The sequence below is a fragment of the Apodemus sylvaticus genome, chromosome 5 (assembly GCF_947179515.1).
Source record: "Apodemus sylvaticus chromosome 5, mApoSyl1.1, whole genome shotgun sequence".
In the NCBI taxonomy this organism is placed as follows: domain Eukaryota; kingdom Metazoa; phylum Chordata; class Mammalia; order Rodentia; family Muridae; genus Apodemus; species Apodemus sylvaticus.
In genome coordinates this window covers 57,319,434-57,337,191 of record NC_067476.1, presented here as the reverse complement: position 1 = coordinate 57,337,191, position 17,758 = coordinate 57,319,434, and the positions used below count along the sequence as shown (strand labels likewise).

The following is a 17,758-nucleotide window of genomic DNA, read 5'->3' as shown; positions in this document are numbered from 1 at the left end:
CAACTCTCTCCCCACCCCGCCCTCGCCCATTTCCCTTAAATTAGCTCAAAGGTCAACTGCAAAAGCACCAGGAGAAGGCTTCCTATTGCTCTAGGGCCACATCCTGGACTAATCCATTTGGAGAAAGACATGTCTGTCTCCGTCAAGAAGATGCTGAGGGAACCTGAGCATCAATATTCTTACTGGTTTTTCTTTTTCTTTCCAGAGTGCCTAAAAAGATGACTACTCAAGCACCGACGTTTACGCAGCCGTTACAAAGCGTTGTGGTACTGGAGGGTAGTACCGCAACCTTTGAGGCTCACGTTAGTGGTAAGCTCTTCCGTACACTTTCTCTTCTGTCCCACCTGCCCCCTCCAACACAGAAACTTTTTTTTTGTCCTGAAACAAAAGTTTAAACACTCAGCTTCTACTATGTAAAATTGGCATAACGCTATGGAAAGGTCATCTTAAGGGCACACCGTTCACAGGATGATGACAATATAATGACTTAAAAATGTTTTATTCATATTTATAATTCTACAAAGCAAAAATAATTAGCATTAGGTTAAAACTTGCTGTCAGAATCCAGCAACTGAGAAGGACCAAATTTGGTCATTCAATATTTGGGTTCAGGGCCAGAACCAGCCTGATAGATTAGAACCCTAGTGCTGTGGGATTTAGTGACAGAGCTTCTTGGTAGGTAATCTATATACCTCAATTTTTTATATATATAAAATATATTAGTATATATTTTATATATCATATGTTATTAATTATACTGATATGTAATTTAATATTTATTACTATATCATCTTAAATATATACTATATATTATAAAGATATATGATCCTTATCTATACATATATACAGTTCATCCCAACTTTCCATAGAAGCAGACAGGGTGACTACTCATGATATTTATTTTGTTGTTTTTTTTCATCATTATTAAATTTTTCTAGAGAATTAAAGAACTTCCTTTTGTAATGAATGACAAGACAATGCCATCTCTCCTTTTAGTCTTTATATTCAAAGGGTACAATCATTTTTCCTATTTATCTAAAAGGAGTTTCTCCCATTTCTTTTTTCTTCATCCCTTGGTTTAGAGATGATTCTAGATCTTGCATGATGTATAACAAGGGAGTCTTGCCTATAAACTATACTGTAAATAATTTTAAAATGATTTAATCAATCTGTGTTCTTCTATAGTACCATACATAACTGGCCATGTAAGGTTATATGGATAAGCTGATATCCATGATTGGTTCATAATTCAATGTATCCCTGTGGTAAACACATTTATCTCTATCTTTTTTAAATGTATGCTTGTAATAAAGATATTAACTAAAGTTTTCCTTCCAATTCCTTTTTCTGTATTATGTGTGAGTCTTACATACTGCATAACACTTTGCACAAACATCATGACGTCACTCATCACTCATTTGCTACTGATGGAAGTCAGTTCAGGTTTCCTCTTACATGACGAACTCTGACTCCCAAATGACTAACTTATTTTTTCTTCAGATCCTCTGTAACTTCTAAACTGAGCAGAACACACATGGTATCTGTGGGGATTTTCTAATTTGTGTTAGTAGTGAGCTGGAAGATTCATAGCCTTGATTCCTTCTAATTATGTGCCTTCAAGTTCTTAGAAATACGTCACAGATGACATTTGACACTCTCAAATTAGTCTAATAAACCTCACTCTCCCATAATGGGAGGTTGGCTTGTGTAAGGACAACACAGGAACATGCTAACATCATCACCTCCTGTCTCAAGGACAGCAATTACAAGCATTTGTGTCAAATGCAAAGTTAACATTCCCTGAAGTAGCCTTCGAGATTCTGAACACACTAGCTTTTGATAAAACACAGAACAACTGATACGGTTCTAAGCAGCGGGTGAAGAGAAGTGGGCTTTCCTCTTGGCGCTCCAACTTTATGCGTTGTTCTGAAAGGCTGGGTTTGGCTCTGGAGTTAACATGAGGAACATCCTGTCCCTGTGAGGGCATTTTTGCTGCAGTGACATTTGCAGGTATATTCTGGACAGTGTCCCTGAACAGCAGAGGGGACCAAGTATGCCTTCCTGAAATACAGCTGTAAGATGGCCTTGATGCCCCATGCCTTCAGAGATGACAATCGTCACTTTCTCCTTCAAAGTTTCTACATCTCTCTATGCTGAGGGACCCCTCTCATTATTTTAATGATGTCTGCTAAACTAAATCAGATAGAGCACAGACCAGAGGATAGAAGATGAAAATTCTACCCGAATTTGTACCATTGATAGCCAAGAGACTTTGGAAATATGATGAATCGTCAATGCACCTCAAACCCCCAATCTATAAAACAAAGGGGCAGGACTCTATGTAAACTACCACAAATGGCCCACAGTTTTACATGTCTATCATATGACTGTCATGGTGTCACTGTCACTAAATGGGGGTCCACTCTGGCCAGCTTTGCCAGGCTAGCACAAGGACTTGCGTTGATGAGAGAGAACAGACTGGGCGCTGCCCACTCCAACATAAAAATGACTCTGTTTGCTCTCCAGGTTCTCCAGTTCCTGAGGTGAGCTGGTTTCGGGATGGCCAGGTGATTTCAACTTCCACTCTGCCCGGCGTGCAGATCTCTTTTAGCGATGGCCGCGCTAGATTGATGATCCCCGCCGTGACTAAAGCCAACAGTGGACGATACTCCCTGAGAGCTACCAATGGATCTGGACAAGCGACTAGTACTGCTGAGCTTCTTGTGACAGGTTAGTTGTTGGGGAGCAGCCTAAGAGCCAGGCCAGAGGGCATCTCTCTCTTGTACAGGACAGGAGTCCAGATAGAGCTATAAGCACAAAGAGGCAGCTTCCTAGCTGAAGAAGGATCCGTAGGATGACGGATCACCGTGGTGTAGGCTGTACAACTCCATCCTCTTAAAGACAAAACCTAAAGTGTTTGAGAAGCAGGGTCTCTGTACATACCACATACTCAACGTATCGTGAAGAAACACTAAAAATCATGTTCCTCAGTTGGTAGAGAGTTTAGAGCCTTACCATAAAGTTAGCAAGGAATAGGGAGTATTCTGGAAATCAGTGGGAATTTCCACTTCAGCGAGCATTGCCATAATTCTGACGTAAGTGGGCCATAAGGCAGGCACTGAAAATCCAGCATAGTAAACATACTCGGAAAAGGCCAAATGCTTTCATTCAAATATGACTCCACTTTCCCACAAAGCCATTTCCAGTCGCCTCCGTGGGTTTTGTCCACCTGTCTATGATGGGCAAACAGGAAGAACAGGAGTTATTCTGCTTGTACACAGCCACGTCTTGTCTGACTCTATCATGCCACGTATTTGTTCCTGGTGACTGATTCCATGGTCATAAATGACCTCAACAGAAAGCACACCAGGTCCCTTAGGGTCGCGCCCTCAGAAAATTCAGAGCTGGAAGACTTACAGTACCTTGGAAACCCACAGGTTCACCCCCACACTTCATCAGGGGTGCCGGAAGCACATATGGGTGTGTCCTTCCTGGGGAGTACTGGCAGTTAATGGTACCTGGAGGAAAGGTACCAGTGTCTCCAGCAGTGGAGCTACGGGGCAACAGCTAACCTCTCACCCATGCCTGGGCCAGAAACCCCAGTCAAACCCAGTGAGTGGGTCACACAAATAAGACAGAAAAGTAGGAGGGGCTTCTTTAGAAGAAAGGTACGAGTGGAAGGGGGGAGGATAAGAGGAGGGAATAGGAGCTAAAAAACAACTAACAGTCATTGTAAAATGTACGAAATTGCTAAACAATTAAAAATATTATAGAGGAAAATTTTCTCTCAATATAAAAGGAGGCTTTAACTAAAAAAAGCCTTCTCTCTTTCTCTCTTTCTCTCTTTCTCTCTTTCTCTCTTTCTCTCTCTCTCTCTTTCTCTCTTTCTCTCTCTTTCTCCCTTTCTCTCTCTCTCTTTCTTTCTTTCTTTCTTTCTTTCTTTCTTTCTTTCTTTCTTTCTTTCTTTCACATAGTTAACACAAAGGCCCACCACTGTTGAGTGGAGTTAACATTTTAAACTCAAGTGAATATTTTGGTCATTTTAATATCAATCTAGTTGGAAGATTTTTTTTTTAATTGTATTAAACTTGAATGATTCGGTAAGTTCTTGGATGCACTCACCTTACCAACCATGGGAGTTCGCTTCAGTGTGACTAAAGTGGCTTGCAACACACAACCTTAGCAACACACTACCTTAGCAACACACTACCTTCGCAACACACTACCTTAGCAACACACCACCTTAGCGTCTGAGCAAAAGATAAGAGTCAGGGATTGGAGGCGCCAGAAAAGTCTGGAATACTACAGCGGCATCTAGACTTTTGCGTAAAGCATGAAGGGCTAGAGAGATAGCTGAGCAGTTAAAAAGCTTAGGAGGATGGCTCAGGGGTTAAGAGTACCAACTGCTCTTCTGAAGGTCGTGAGTTCAAATCCCAGCACATGATGGCTCACAACTATCCATAATGAGATCTGATTCTTCTTCCAGGGTGTCTGAGGCCAGCTACAGTGTACTCACATTTAATAAATAAAAGTTAAAAAAAAAAAAAGAAGTTTACTCCTCTTACTGAGGACCAGGGTGTGGTTTCCAGTACCCATGCGGTGGCCTGTAGAACCCGTTCTAGGGTATTCTGACCTCTGTGGACAAACACCTGCACAATATGGCTCTCACAAGCTCATTCACATATGCATACACATGACTGAAAAATTTAAAGTAACTGTGGTAGCCTAGAGCCACAGCTTGTTCTAACAAGAACACAGCAATTGAAATTGAATTATGAGCAGGGAGCCTTCTGCTCCTGCCGCCTTCTAGCTTTCTTCCACCGAGTGGGAGAGCTGGGGTCCAAGGACAGTCAAGGATGCTGGATCAGCGAGTCAATCCCCTCTTTAAGACTCAGAGCTGGCGGGAGCACCCCGACTTCTGGGCCTGATTTTTCTTCTCTGCCCCCGGCAGCCGAGACAGCACCACCCAACTTCAGTCAACGGCTGCAGAGCATGACTGTGCGACAAGGAAGCCAAGTGAGACTCCAAGTGAGAGTGACTGGAATCCCTACACCTGTGGTGAAGTTCTACCGGGACGGAGCCGAAATTCAGAGCTCCCTTGATTTCCAAATTTCTCAAGAAGGCGACCTCTACAGCTTACTGATTGCGGAAGCATACCCTGAGGACTCCGGGACCTATTCTGTAAATGCCACCAACAGCGTTGGAAGAGCTACTTCCACTGCAGAATTGGTGGTTCAAGGTATGTGGTAGAGGCAAGAAAGAGAGGGGGGCCTAGGGTGGGAGTGTGTGGGACCAGGTTCTGCTTGGTTCCCCCATATGGCTTATCTGGGGGGTGCTAGCTTGAGCTAAGATCAAAGCTGCCTTTCCTACCCTCAGCAGAAGGTCTCTGGCAGGGGGTTCTAAGACTTCTGTGTTGAAGCTCGATACAGTTTACAATGATAACCAGAATGCATGTCAATTAAGCAATGTACAGCTGTGCGTTGTTAACAAACAATGGGATATTTAAATAAGTAATTCAAAGAGGTTTCTTTCTAACAAACATTTTCTGTTTTTCAATCTAATTTATATTCACACAAAAGCCACAACTTGCTACAGTTTTCCTACTGTTACACACAGGAAATTGCAATGACTTTCTAGTCTCAACTAATGGATTCTCTTTTTTTAAAAAAAAACAATCATGGTTTTCCCTCCTAAAGCACTCATCTTTCCTTCTGCAGGTGAAGACGTAGTACCTGCTAAAAAGACAAAGACAATCGTTTCGACTGCTCAGATTTCAGAAACAAGACAAACCCGGATTGAAAAGGTAATTTTCCTATGAAACAGCTCCCGGCCTTCCCAGTTCTTGCCTCCCCGGCTCTTCCTACTCGCCATGGCTTCTGCTCTCATGTTTTTCAGAAGATTGAAGCCCACTTTGATGCCAGATCAATCGCAACAGTTGAGATGGTCATAGATGGTGCCACTGGACAGCTGCCACATAAAACACCTCCCAGGATACCTCCTAAGCCGAAATCCAGGTCTCCAACACCACCTTCCATTGCTGCCAAAGCACAGCTGGCCCGACAACAGTCCCCGTCACCAATAAGACACTCCCCCTCCCCAGTCAGACACGTGCGGGCACCGACCCCATCTCCAGTCAGGTAAGCCTTCTCTCAGGAGACTGTGTTGTTTATGCATTTTTACGATTAAATGTTAAGCAATCAGAAGGGCAGCATGTGAAAAAGAGACCAGAAAATCCCTGAATATGAGCTTTACAATCCTCATCTTCTGTGGAAGTTTATAAACTCTGGTTCTGAATTCGTATTTGCAGTCCATTCAATAAATACACATTTGGAGCCAGAATGTGACAGGTGTGGGGGGACAGGGGTAAGAATTATGCAGAATTTAGAGTTAAATCTCCCTGAAGTCAAATATCCAGACTACATGCTTATAGTTTGACTTGAGGCACTAGTTTTAATAAGACAATAATCACTATGATATATGGTTTATCACCTTGGTGTTAAGCTCCCAGGTGTTTGTTATCTCATTATATATTCTCAACCCCTGAAAAAAAAAGTCATTCCCCAATATTTTTGGTAAGAAACCAGAGCTAAAGTAGGCAGGAGGCTTTCCCAAGGTCTTAGTTGTATCCTCCATAAGATAAAGGGAGTCGCAGCCAGCCTGATTTGAATGAAGTGTTTTGGACGAAATCAGTGAGCTCTTCAGTTGAAGTTATCCCTAGGAAACAGGAAATCATTATCCAAAATATTCATACCCTCAAAAAGTTAGCAAAAATCTTCTAAATATTTTCCATATGTTTACATTATTTTATCTAAAACAGTAAAGTGGATTTCTACTCTTAGCTAAAATGTAGGTATTTTCCAAGGTTAGCCTGCATCATCAGCACTCAGAAATTATACAATCAAATACAAATTACCTGCGACAACTGAAACTTTGGGATTTAGTCAACAATTGAGACTTTTAATATGACGAGCTAAAAAACTCTATAACGTCTGAGCACACACAGAAAAAGTATATTTGAATCAATTCAAATGAATTTTTAAAATGGTACTCTCGCTATGAAAACTAAAGTGCTATAATGAGATAGTTGACCTAAAAAAAAAAAAAAATCCAATTCACTGTAAAGTCAACTGTGATCAAAATAATATGATGGGCCTAAAGATGCGCCTCGTGGGAGATTGCTCACCAGGTTATGTGAGGACCCGTATGATGCCCAACTGTGTAAAGAGGAGAGTGACAGAGGAGAGGGACAGACCAGTACATTAAGGACACAGATGGACTAGAGAACACAGGTGTAGATTTAAGTGTATAGGGAATTTGTTTTTTAATCATGGGAACGGGTATTTTACTTCACAAATAAAACTGGCCTAATTAAGTGTCTTTAGGAAGAAGGCAAACCCAGCCTTCAACCTCATATAATTTACAAAGTAAGTGGCATCTTGATTAAGTTTAAAAAAATGAAAGGGAGTTCAGCAAAATGTTTTGGTGGGCAGTGGCCCTTACCACCAACCTGAGATCAATCCTTGGGACCTCACTGGTGGACAGAAAGAAGTGACTCCCAGCAGCTGTCCACTAACCTACACACACACACACACACACACACACACACACACACAGAGAGAGAGAGAGAGAGAGAGAGAGAGAGAGAGAGAGAGAGAGAGAGGGAGGGAGGGAGGGGGAAGATGGAAAGGGGGTGAGAGAGAGAGAGATGAATTAAGCACGAAATGAAATTGAACTAAAAATGAAAAGGATAGAAGAAATGTTTATAGGAGAGAGCTTTTAAAAATTGGTTTGGAGATCCGCAACAAAAAATTAAGACATCTCTATAGCAAAAAGCAAGGTCATTGTTTGACTGAATAGTACACATTTATGTGAGGTGGAAAAGTGCCATGCTCCTTTCTGAAGATGAGTCATTGTTGCTGCCTGCTTACAGAGAATACCCAACTAGCTACAATGTGAACAATGCACCAGAAACAGTCTGCAGCCTCGCAGGCTGCAGGGTTATACTCAACAAGACCTTGTAAGCCATCTCCAGGCAGGCAGTGCTGGAGGGCAAGTTAGGAAGGACTTGTAACAAAGAACAGAAAACAGGGACACTGCAGACTACCAGATGTATTTAGGAGTTCCACCAACTAATTTCTAATGGGGGAAAAAAGGAATCATACAGTACAAATTTTAAAATGTGGGGAATATTATTTGAATGTTCAAATAACATATAACATGCTAAGTATCTTCTCATTTTTGTTTTGGTCACTTAAAAATGATTGAAGATATTTGGCCAGAACTAACACAACATCTTAACAAAAAGCTCAGTTTTAAGAAGATACCTATCTTTTTTTTTTTTTCTAATGTGTTTACTCTAGGGCTGTCTACTGGTTTGTATACCATGAAATCACTCACAACACAGGCCAAACGCAATCTCTGGGAGATAACAGCTTTCCTGAATTTTATACTCAAGCCTGAGGGTCCTTTAGAATTACACACATTTCCTGACCCCTGGAGCACAGTAGACATCTTAGCCTTCTGAGAGTCTATTAGTAGGGATCTAGTTACTTAGTCTGCAAATTTTGCTTTAAAATAATTACAAAATATAAATGCCACTTTGTGAAGAAAATAATGGTTATCCCAGATAGACTCCTTCCTAAAATGTTCTATGGCTTAATTTTGATTCTCGTTGTAGATAAAGCAAGCATATTTCACTGGACGAGGTGCATTGTAGCTAGCTGCAACCGAGTGATTATTTTTTTTTATTGTAAGTGCAAAAATAAGCACTTTCCGGTAATGGCTCAAATTACATTGATTTTCACAGTTATGGGCTTACCTGAAGCCCGCTGTTAATCACTCACGTAATGCTAATCATGTCTCAAGCTCTTTCTGAATTAAACCCACTTAGCAAGGAACAGCAAGAACAAAGCAAGTCCAAACTCGGAAGCTCCGGTCTCGCTCCCTTCCTTCAGTCGGTGTGGACTCCGCACCGTTCTAACCTGGCCTTTGTTTATTTCCAAGACGATTTCTTTTCACAATAGAGGAATATTTGTTAACCCATCCTTTGGCTTTCCTAAAATTACAATCTCTTTCCTAAAATGTAATTTTTTTCACACTTACAAGAAAATGATTAAATGTTTCTTGATGAAACAGGCTGGTGTAATATTCTCCAAAGTTATTCTGTATTTTAGAGAAAATATTACTGGACCTTCAGCTTAATTGGGAGAATTGTTTTATTTATGATTGATGTAAACTAAATACCTTATGCAAGTGCCAGAATACACTCATAAATATGCCCCCGTGTGACGAATTTGTAAAGCAACACTGCCATCAAGAGGAACAATAGAGAAAAACAAATTAATAGAAAATTAATTTTGAAAACCCTATTATGTTCAGTTAGTTGATCTGTTCTTAGAATGATTGCTAACGATAACAATCTGGCTTTTGTGCTACCATTGTCAGGGTTCAGTGCCTGCAGCCTTTGATAGCTCCTATTTGCACTTTGTACACACACACACACACACACACACACACAAGGCAACCAGTGAAAACTATTTTTGGAAGAAGATACTTTATCAATGTAATGAAAAGGTTTCAGGGCAGCAGATTTACCAGATAGCTCTAATATTATGTAAAGAAAGTTCACAGTGTGTAATAAGATGAAGGTGAGGATGGAAATCAACTCAGAGGCATTAAAAAGAGTTAACCACAAGCACTTTGGGCTAGAACGGCAGCCCCCTGCTGCCAGGGCTCAGCCAGTTCCCAAAATGATTCTGCAAAACCCAGCAAGAAAGCGTCCACCTGACCTGGAAATTCACAAGATACTGAAGTGGTTGCAACTGTGGCGCGATAAGGGGAAAAGGGACAAGGAGGGGGGCTGGGAGGAGGAAATGTGGGTTATTTTTAGTCAAGAGTGGCACGAGCATTCAGTCACTAAAACCATATAACACCCTGGGAACGCTCTGTCCTTTCTGTGGTGGTTTTTTATTTTTTTTATTTTATTATTTATTTATTTATTTAGTTAGGTTTTTTTTTTTAGATTTAGTTTTTTTGAGACAGGGTTTCTCTGTATAACCCTGGCTGTCCTGGAACTCACTCTGTAGACCAGGCTGGCCTCGAACTCAGAAATCCACCTGCCTCTGCCTCCCAGAGTACTGGGATTAAAGGCATGCACCACCACGGCCTGGCACTATGGTGGTGTTTTAAGGAAGCTCCTTTTACCTTATGTTTCCCCCTCAGTGCCAGAAGGTGAGACAGGGCACATGGATCTTTAGCTTACTTAGAATTAAGTCTCGTTCCCTTCCAGGGTTACAGCAGATAAACGTGGGGCTTATCCAGATAGGTTATGGAAACTCACAATTTTAACACCCCGCCTTAAAGGGCTGCCAAATTTCCATTCCACCATCGAAATCCCGCCATGCCTGCTGGGGTGCCTTGGCCTGATGCTCTGACCTCTGCCACTGGGTTTCCAGGTCCGTGTCTCCAGCGGGGAGGATATCCACTTCCCCGATCCGATCTGTTAAGTCACCACTGCTCATGCGCAAGACTCAGACCACCACCATGGCCACAGGCCCCGAGGTGCCTCCCCCTTGGAAGCAAGAGGGCTATGTGGCCTCCTCGACTGAGGCTGAGATGAGAGAGACGGTGACGAGCTCTACCCAGATCAGAAGAGAGGAGAGATGGGAAGGGAGATACGGTGTCCAGGAGCAAGTGACCATCAGTGGAGCCGCAGGCGCGGCGGCCCATGTGTCAGCCAGCTCTTCATTCACAGCAGGAGCCAGCGCTACTGCGACTAAGGAGGTACAGTCAGAACCCTTTCCTTTCTCCATTTCATCTTCCGGTTCCTCTGACCCAGTTTCAGGCATGGGGTAGTCTGCACAGGTTAGAGAAGAAATGCACAGGTGCTTAAATCTATAATCAATATGGTTGCCCTTTATCAAGGCATCTTTCATTGAGCCAAAGATTAATCTGCAAGGCTGGTGTAAAGTATGAATTTTAATGATGCAGATCTTGTCTTTCTGGGCAATAATGGGTAATTACATACGCATATATTTTGATCTGCCTACTAGTCCGAGGGTTTGTAACTTTTCTACCAGGGGTGTTGTTTTTGAAAACGTTGCACTTGTTGATACAGGTGAAACAAGAGACAGACAAGAGTGCAGCTGTTGCGACTGTCGTTGCTGCTGTTGATATGGCCAGAGTGAGAGAACCAGTCATCAGTGCTGTAGAGCAAACTGCTCAGAGGACAACCGCGACTGCTGTGCATATACAACCTGCTCAAGAACAGGTAAGCACAAGGCCAGCCACCAGGGGGTGCTAGAACGCCCCTGGCTCAACTCGGCTTTCTGTAATTGGACATTCAAATCCCCTGCTGAACCAAATAGTGCTGAAGGCACAGGCCACCCAGAGTGGCCCAGGCTTTTAGAGCTTCCTGAGGAAAAGGGTGGCTAGAAATATCAAATGTGTTTAAGCTGTAAATATCACAGGAGCAGGCCGGGTCAGAAGAAATGCCTGGGCTGCGTGCGGCGAGCAAAAGTTAACTGCTGTTTTCAAGGCATCCAGGGACTGCGGGAGCCTGGCAGACAAGGAACAAAAGGCGGGTCAAAATCCAAGTGCAGGTCCCACCATAGCTGGTTATGGAAACTACAATTTCAGGGGCCAGCATTAGATTTCTCTAAGTTTCCCTGAAGGACGATGGCTTTTACTTTTCCTCAAAACAAATGAGACATTTGGATCCACCGCAGCAAAGCAATATGAATGCAGGGTCACAGGCCACCTCATATTTATGCAGGCTCTGTTAGAGTAAACGTTCTCTCACTCTCCTCCCTGTCCTGTGGGTTGATTGTTACACCTTGGCCCTGATGTAGCATCATCTGCTTTCGAGTGGTGTGTACTGAAATGGTTCCTTTCTTTTGTCAATGAAAATCAGGCGAGAAAAGAGGCAGAGAAGACCGCGGTAACCAAGGTTGTAGTTGCTGCCGATAAAGCCAAGGACCAGGAACTAAAATCACGAACCAGAGAAGTGATTGCGACAAAGGAAGAGCAGACACACATAACTCATGAGCAGGTGGGGATGAGATGAGTTTTGGTTTGCAAATGCACCAATGTGTCAACACATAAGATGACCTTTTACTGGGAAGCAGGCTAATTCCAGGGCTGCGTGTCTTAGTTTCACACAAATAGCATCCTCCTGTCATATATGTCTACTCTTGAGCACTTGATGCCAGTGTTCCTTAGAGTCACTGAGTTTTCATACTGGAAATGAGGATTTATCTCATCTATATATATAAAATCACTTACACTGATTATAGGTTAAATATGAGACTGTGGATAGGGAACAGGCAGAGTTAAAACTGGAAAGATGAAGCAGGTGCTGTGGGAACAAGGGAGAATTAAGAGAAAATGGAATGTGTTACAGTAAAAGCTTGACGCTGCTTCCTTACCCCTTGGACATTAGCACATGGGTTGCATACGGGACGTATATTGCACATACCTACCTGTAGTTGAATAGTGAGAGATTGGATTAACATCATTTGGGTTGGGAGGAGGTCTGTTGGTAGGACTGTTGGTCACGGGAGACTGTTGTCTACAGGATAATTTGAGAAGATCAACTTTCAAGTCCCTTTCTGCCCTGTGGCCCTGAGGTTCAGCAATAAGATACCTGAGGGTTGAAAGGACTTACTCCGTAGACATCAAATGGAAGTGAGACATCCTTCCTAGGCTCAGGATCTGAGCAGTACTTTGACTAACATAGTAGCCAAAATTGCCTTCCCATTGTGTCTGTTCCATTTTAGACAAGCCTTGATATTCAAAACCATTATCATATTTAGAAAAAAAAAGACAAAATAGAGTAGCAAGGCAGACTGTAAATTATGATTGGAGTTTCACATTAAAATAAGGAGCCAGACAAAATTACTCCTTGGGACTTCTGTAGTAATATTCTGAGCTCTAAGATTACTTTCAGCTGAGGGAATTAGCACCTAATTAAATTACCATATGACCAGCTATAGAAGGCACAGATCTTGCCAAGGTGGATAGCAACTGTCTGTAAAACAAGCAGTCCTGAATCCAACATTCCATTTCCTCTAAAGAGGGTTTCTAATATAGGGTTCAGAGAACAAACAAATGTGCTTATTTTAATTAAGATATGAAGATTTAAGTAATGATATCAGAAAGGAGTTTCACTCTTTTGATTTCCTACTTTCACTCTTTTGATTTCCTATCTGATATTGAGGTAGCTCCATTGTAGATTTAGAAACAGTAAGGTTCTGTTTTTATTCATTGATTGCAGATAAGAAAAGAAACTGAAAAAGCATTTGTACCAAAGGTAGTGATTTCCGCAACCAAAGCCCAAGAGCAAGAAACTAGAATCACTGGAGAAATTACCACAAAACAAGAGCAAAAACGAATAACTCAAGAAACAGTAAGTCTGGCTTTAAATTTTACAAATGGCTCATTTCCAGTCATCAGCTGTGTGCACGTTATCCCCAGAGCTCCAGACCAGACTGTCTTCCATCTCTTTTCCTCCTATCATTGGCCCGTGTCCAGGGTTAGAACTCTTTTGTATTGACTATTCTGTGTCCGCGTCGATAGTTTATGTAAACTCTACTGGGACAGTTTTGGGGACCTAGCCTTGAACCTCAGATCATACATAAGCAGAAGGTGCACCTCACTTTGTCCCAGTAGCCACTAGCACATCAGTTTTGCACATGTAACCTAAGTCCTCAGTCACTCAGATTGGGACTTTTAGCCATTGTGCGGCTGTGAGACACATGCTTGTCAGTGCACACCTGCTGACACACATGTGCACATACCTTAGCCCCAAGCACTTTAGCTAAGCAGCAGTTGCTTGTTAGAGAAGACAGCATCCATAATTCCTGGTGATAAACACTGCAGTAAACATAGAGGATATGGGAAAACATATCCCATATATATATACATATGTATATATATGATATATATGATGTATACATATATGTATATACACATATATATCAATAAGGAATATATACATACACACAAACACACATATCTATATATAGATATATATCTAACTGATATCACTGAAGTCTACTTTTCTTTCTCACCAAGCTTGAAGGGACAGGAGCTTTTATTTTGAATTCTTTGACCCATACTCTCCTCAGAGCTCCCGGCCGATCTAAGAGCTTCTTTCTTTTGAGAACCTTGTACTGATAAAAGGCCAACCAGAGTCATCTGCCCAGGTTTCCCTTACCTTGTCCTCAGGATAAAAGAGGCTTTATGCGGCCTGAGAGTCAGGCTAGACAAGATTTGGAGCATAGGCATCCCTATGGCCGTTGTAACCTAGCAGACTGTTAAGTGCAGCAAACCTCACTTTTGAGCCGTTCAGCGGTGGCGGGGGCGGTGGCGGCCAGCCATAGCACAAATGTATCAGCCCTGGAACAATACATTAAGCTTGGCAGCAACGATTACTGCGCAGAAAAGCAGTGGCAGGTGGTAAGCTCGCAGGCAGACCTCTGAAACGGGGATGTGGAATTTTCTACCTCATCACGAAGCCTTCGGCATTCTGAATGTGGCCTGGGCCTCTTACTGCTCCTTATGTGCCCTTCGACACTCAAATCTTCATTTTACCCCACAACATCAGATAAGACAGGAAACTGAGGCGATGGCTGCATCCACGGTGGTGGTCGCAACCGCCATGTCCACAAAACTAGAGGCAGCTGTGGGAGTTCAAGAAGAGACTGCCATACAACAGGATCAAACGCACCTCACTCATGGACAGGTGATGACTTCCGGCTGGCACGAAAGCCACCTGAGCATCATGTCGCCCGCAGCCACCCACACCATCACAGCTCCTGAGCATCCCTTCTCTCCACAGTCTCACCCCCCTCACCGCCCATCCGGCTTTCACTCTCATTCCTAACTCTCAGCTTCTCTTTGGATTGCTACTAATAGATCACAGTTCATCTTCACGTCTTCCTGTGAAGGCAGACTCCAGTAGTCAAGACAAAATTATGTAGTTTTAGGTGCCGATCAGATCTCTGCGTAGGTTATAATATGAAGTATGTGATGGAAAGAAGGGCTGTGTATGTCTCAGGTTTTTTTTTTTAATAAACCCATTTTTCCTCATAGCTGTTCCCATTTTGGTATTTTTGTCAGTAAAATACTATGGATAACCAAGAGAACCCAGTGATGGTTAATGGAGTATCTGTGGATAATAGGAAATCTCTGCTTCTTTTCCCAGTTCATGTGTTTTGTTTTGTTTTTGAAATTAGAGAGTCATGAAATTTATTGACATTTTCTTACCTTTCTCTTGAAATCATATAACCAGATAATGAAGGAAACTAGGAAAACAGTGGTACCCAAAGTCATAGTTGCCACGCCCAAGATTAAAGAGCAAGATTTAGTATCAAGAAGTAGAGAAGCCATCACTACCAAAAGAGATCAAATTCAAATAACTCAGGAAAAGGTGAATTAACACATGTGAAAAGTTCATCTTTAAGCTAATGTCTAGTAAACCATTAACTACTACATAGTATGAATTATTAATCTGTTTTTCTATTGAGAGTCATAACTAAATACAGAAAATATGTGACTGAGTACCATTAGTTTTCCTTCACCGCTTGGTATTCACCCCCCCCATAACATTTGTAATTCATTTTGTTCAACACTTTTGTTTGCATGAGCATCAGCATTTTAGTTTAATTTTAAAAAGCAATATAGGAAAGCATCAAGAGATTATTTTGCAACTAACATTGCTACGTTCTCTGATTCTCCATCATTCTATACAAGTACTGCTGAGCGAGTATTTAACCCTGGATGATCTTATCTTACCACCCCACAAGCACGGGAATGGCGTGTGTGCATTTGTGAGGTTGGGTCCTATGCTGTATGTCTGAAGCCCATACAACTTAAACTTTGCTTTTACCGTAATGATCAGAAGAGAAAGGAAGTGGAAACAACTGCCTTGTCTACAATAGCAGTTGCTACTGCCAAAGCCAAAGAACAAGAAACAGTTCTGAGGTCTAGAGAAGCCATGGCCGCTAGACAAGAACACATCCAAGTTACCCATGGACAGGTGACTGTGTTATGCCGGCGTGGAATCCACGATAATCTATTAATACCACATCTCCTGTGAAAACCTCCATTATAACACATTAATCCCAAACATCAATCTTCTTGTGTAGGAGACACTATTAATCAGATTTATTTTTAGATAATTGTACAATTTGAGACTAAAAAGTAAAATGATTCATTGGGTGTTATTGCAACATATTTATTTTCTAGTGTGTTGTTGTTATTTTCGACTTTTTATTATTAACATGTAGAAATCCTCCACACATTAATGACTGAAAATGCATGTGGGCTAATTTTAAGAGACTCAATGAGCAATAAAAATCCTTGCCATGTGAGCAGTGAAGAGCCCTATTGTGGTGTGTGTGTGTGTGTGTGTGTGTGTGTGTGTGTTGAGGAGTCATATGTTCAATGCATTATGCTACAATCTAAGGATTTACTTCAATTATGTATAATTTTCTTCATGTGAAACTTGATCTTTTTTCATCCTGTAAGTATCAAAGATGAGAAAATTATAGCGCCTATTGAGTGACTTCCACAGAAGCTGCACAAGATGCAGTGCTGAGGGATCTAGAGAGAGAGATACAACCAGAACAGTTCCCTATAAACAGTGGAAGGTTACCATGTCTATTTGCAGCTATACAAATCCTATGGATTAAACTACTTCCCATAACCATAACTCCCACTAAATGTGCTATCTACCAGAGTTTATTCTCCACTGGGAATTGGACACTAAGGTTTTCTTTTCCTTTTTTCTTTTTTTGCAGTTTGTGTGTTGCTTGTATTTCCCTCAGTGTTGATTTCTATCACAAGATCATTAATTGTTTTTTTCCCAAGACAAGATTTAAGATTCAAACTTTTATCTAAGTCTATTATTTAATGGCCCATCTGCCTCCTAGAGGTTTCATATGCAACAAACTTTATCATAAGCCAAGTTTCATGAATTATGGTTAATTTTCCTTTCTGTCCCTGTTAGCATAAATATATCTGTCTCGTTTTCATTGTTGATTGTCTGTGAGAGTGGAGGCTGAGGAAATCTCCCACCTTGGTTGATAACAACCCTTCAAAGCCTGGCGATCCAGTCACACTGCAGAAGGACTACAGAAGGACTAGCTGTTAAGCAAGAGCAAATGTATTCGCAAGAGGGGGTGAAAGTCCGTGTTGTGGAGGTGAAACGCACTGTTTCATCTTGTCGTCAGCTCATGTAAAGGTTCATCCCTCTGTCATGAACCTATGTGCTCCCAGTGATCCGTTTAATTGCTCCACTTGTCAACCAAAGGGAGAGATGGTTTGATTCAGCCGGAGACCACCAGAGACATAGTTAGCACTTCTAGTTATAAAGACCACATCACACAACACTTTTCTTAAATTAACTCTCAGCATTTAGCTGGTGTAAATTGGGGTCCCCTGGTCCAATTCATCTTCATGCCTCTCTGGAATTCAAGAATTAAAAGGATACTTAAGTCTCCTGAAGAATGGGAACAGCTACCAGCACTCAGTCAGTCATTTCCACCAAACACCATGTGTATATGGATTTTGATATATATTAATTCAAGGAAAAGGTATGTTTTCCCACAATTTAAAATACACGGACATAATTAAGACTTTGAGGGCATACTTTTAAAATTAGGAGCAGTATTTATTATTGAGATTATACAATTTTTAGTCCACAGAAACCTTGAGTCAGTTTTCTCACCATTAGAATAAACTAAAAACCACCTCA

The 17,758-nt window shown here is 41.6% G+C and overlaps 1 protein-coding gene across 6 annotated transcripts in view; it reads left to right on the top strand.

The window, feature by feature from the left end:
- Positions 1–218: 218 nt before the first annotated feature.
- The window catches only part of Ttn (titin), a 269,529-nt gene continuing 251,989 nt past the window's right edge, over positions 219–17,758 (top strand). For 4 of the 6 annotated variants that reach the window (XM_052182766.1, XM_052182767.1, XM_052182765.1 and 1 more), the window contains exons 1-12: positions 219–309; positions 2,527–2,730; positions 4,952–5,239; positions 5,718–5,803; positions 5,896–6,137; positions 10,455–10,782; positions 11,117–11,269; positions 11,912–12,049; positions 13,274–13,405; positions 14,606–14,743; positions 15,293–15,430; positions 15,902–16,039. In XM_052182766.1, coding sequence (XP_052038726.1) covers positions 219–309; positions 2,527–2,730; positions 4,952–5,239; positions 5,718–5,803; positions 5,896–6,137; positions 10,455–10,782; positions 11,117–11,269; positions 11,912–12,049; positions 13,274–13,405; positions 14,606–14,743; positions 15,293–15,430; positions 15,902–16,039 — 2,076 coding nt within the window. The remainder of the gene's footprint in view (positions 310–2,526; positions 2,731–4,951; positions 5,240–5,717; positions 5,804–5,895; positions 6,138–10,454; positions 10,783–11,116; positions 11,270–11,911; positions 12,050–13,273; positions 13,406–14,605; positions 14,744–15,292; positions 15,431–15,901; positions 16,040–17,758) is intronic. The other 2 variants (XM_052182769.1, XM_052182768.1) reach the window with 1 other exon arrangement.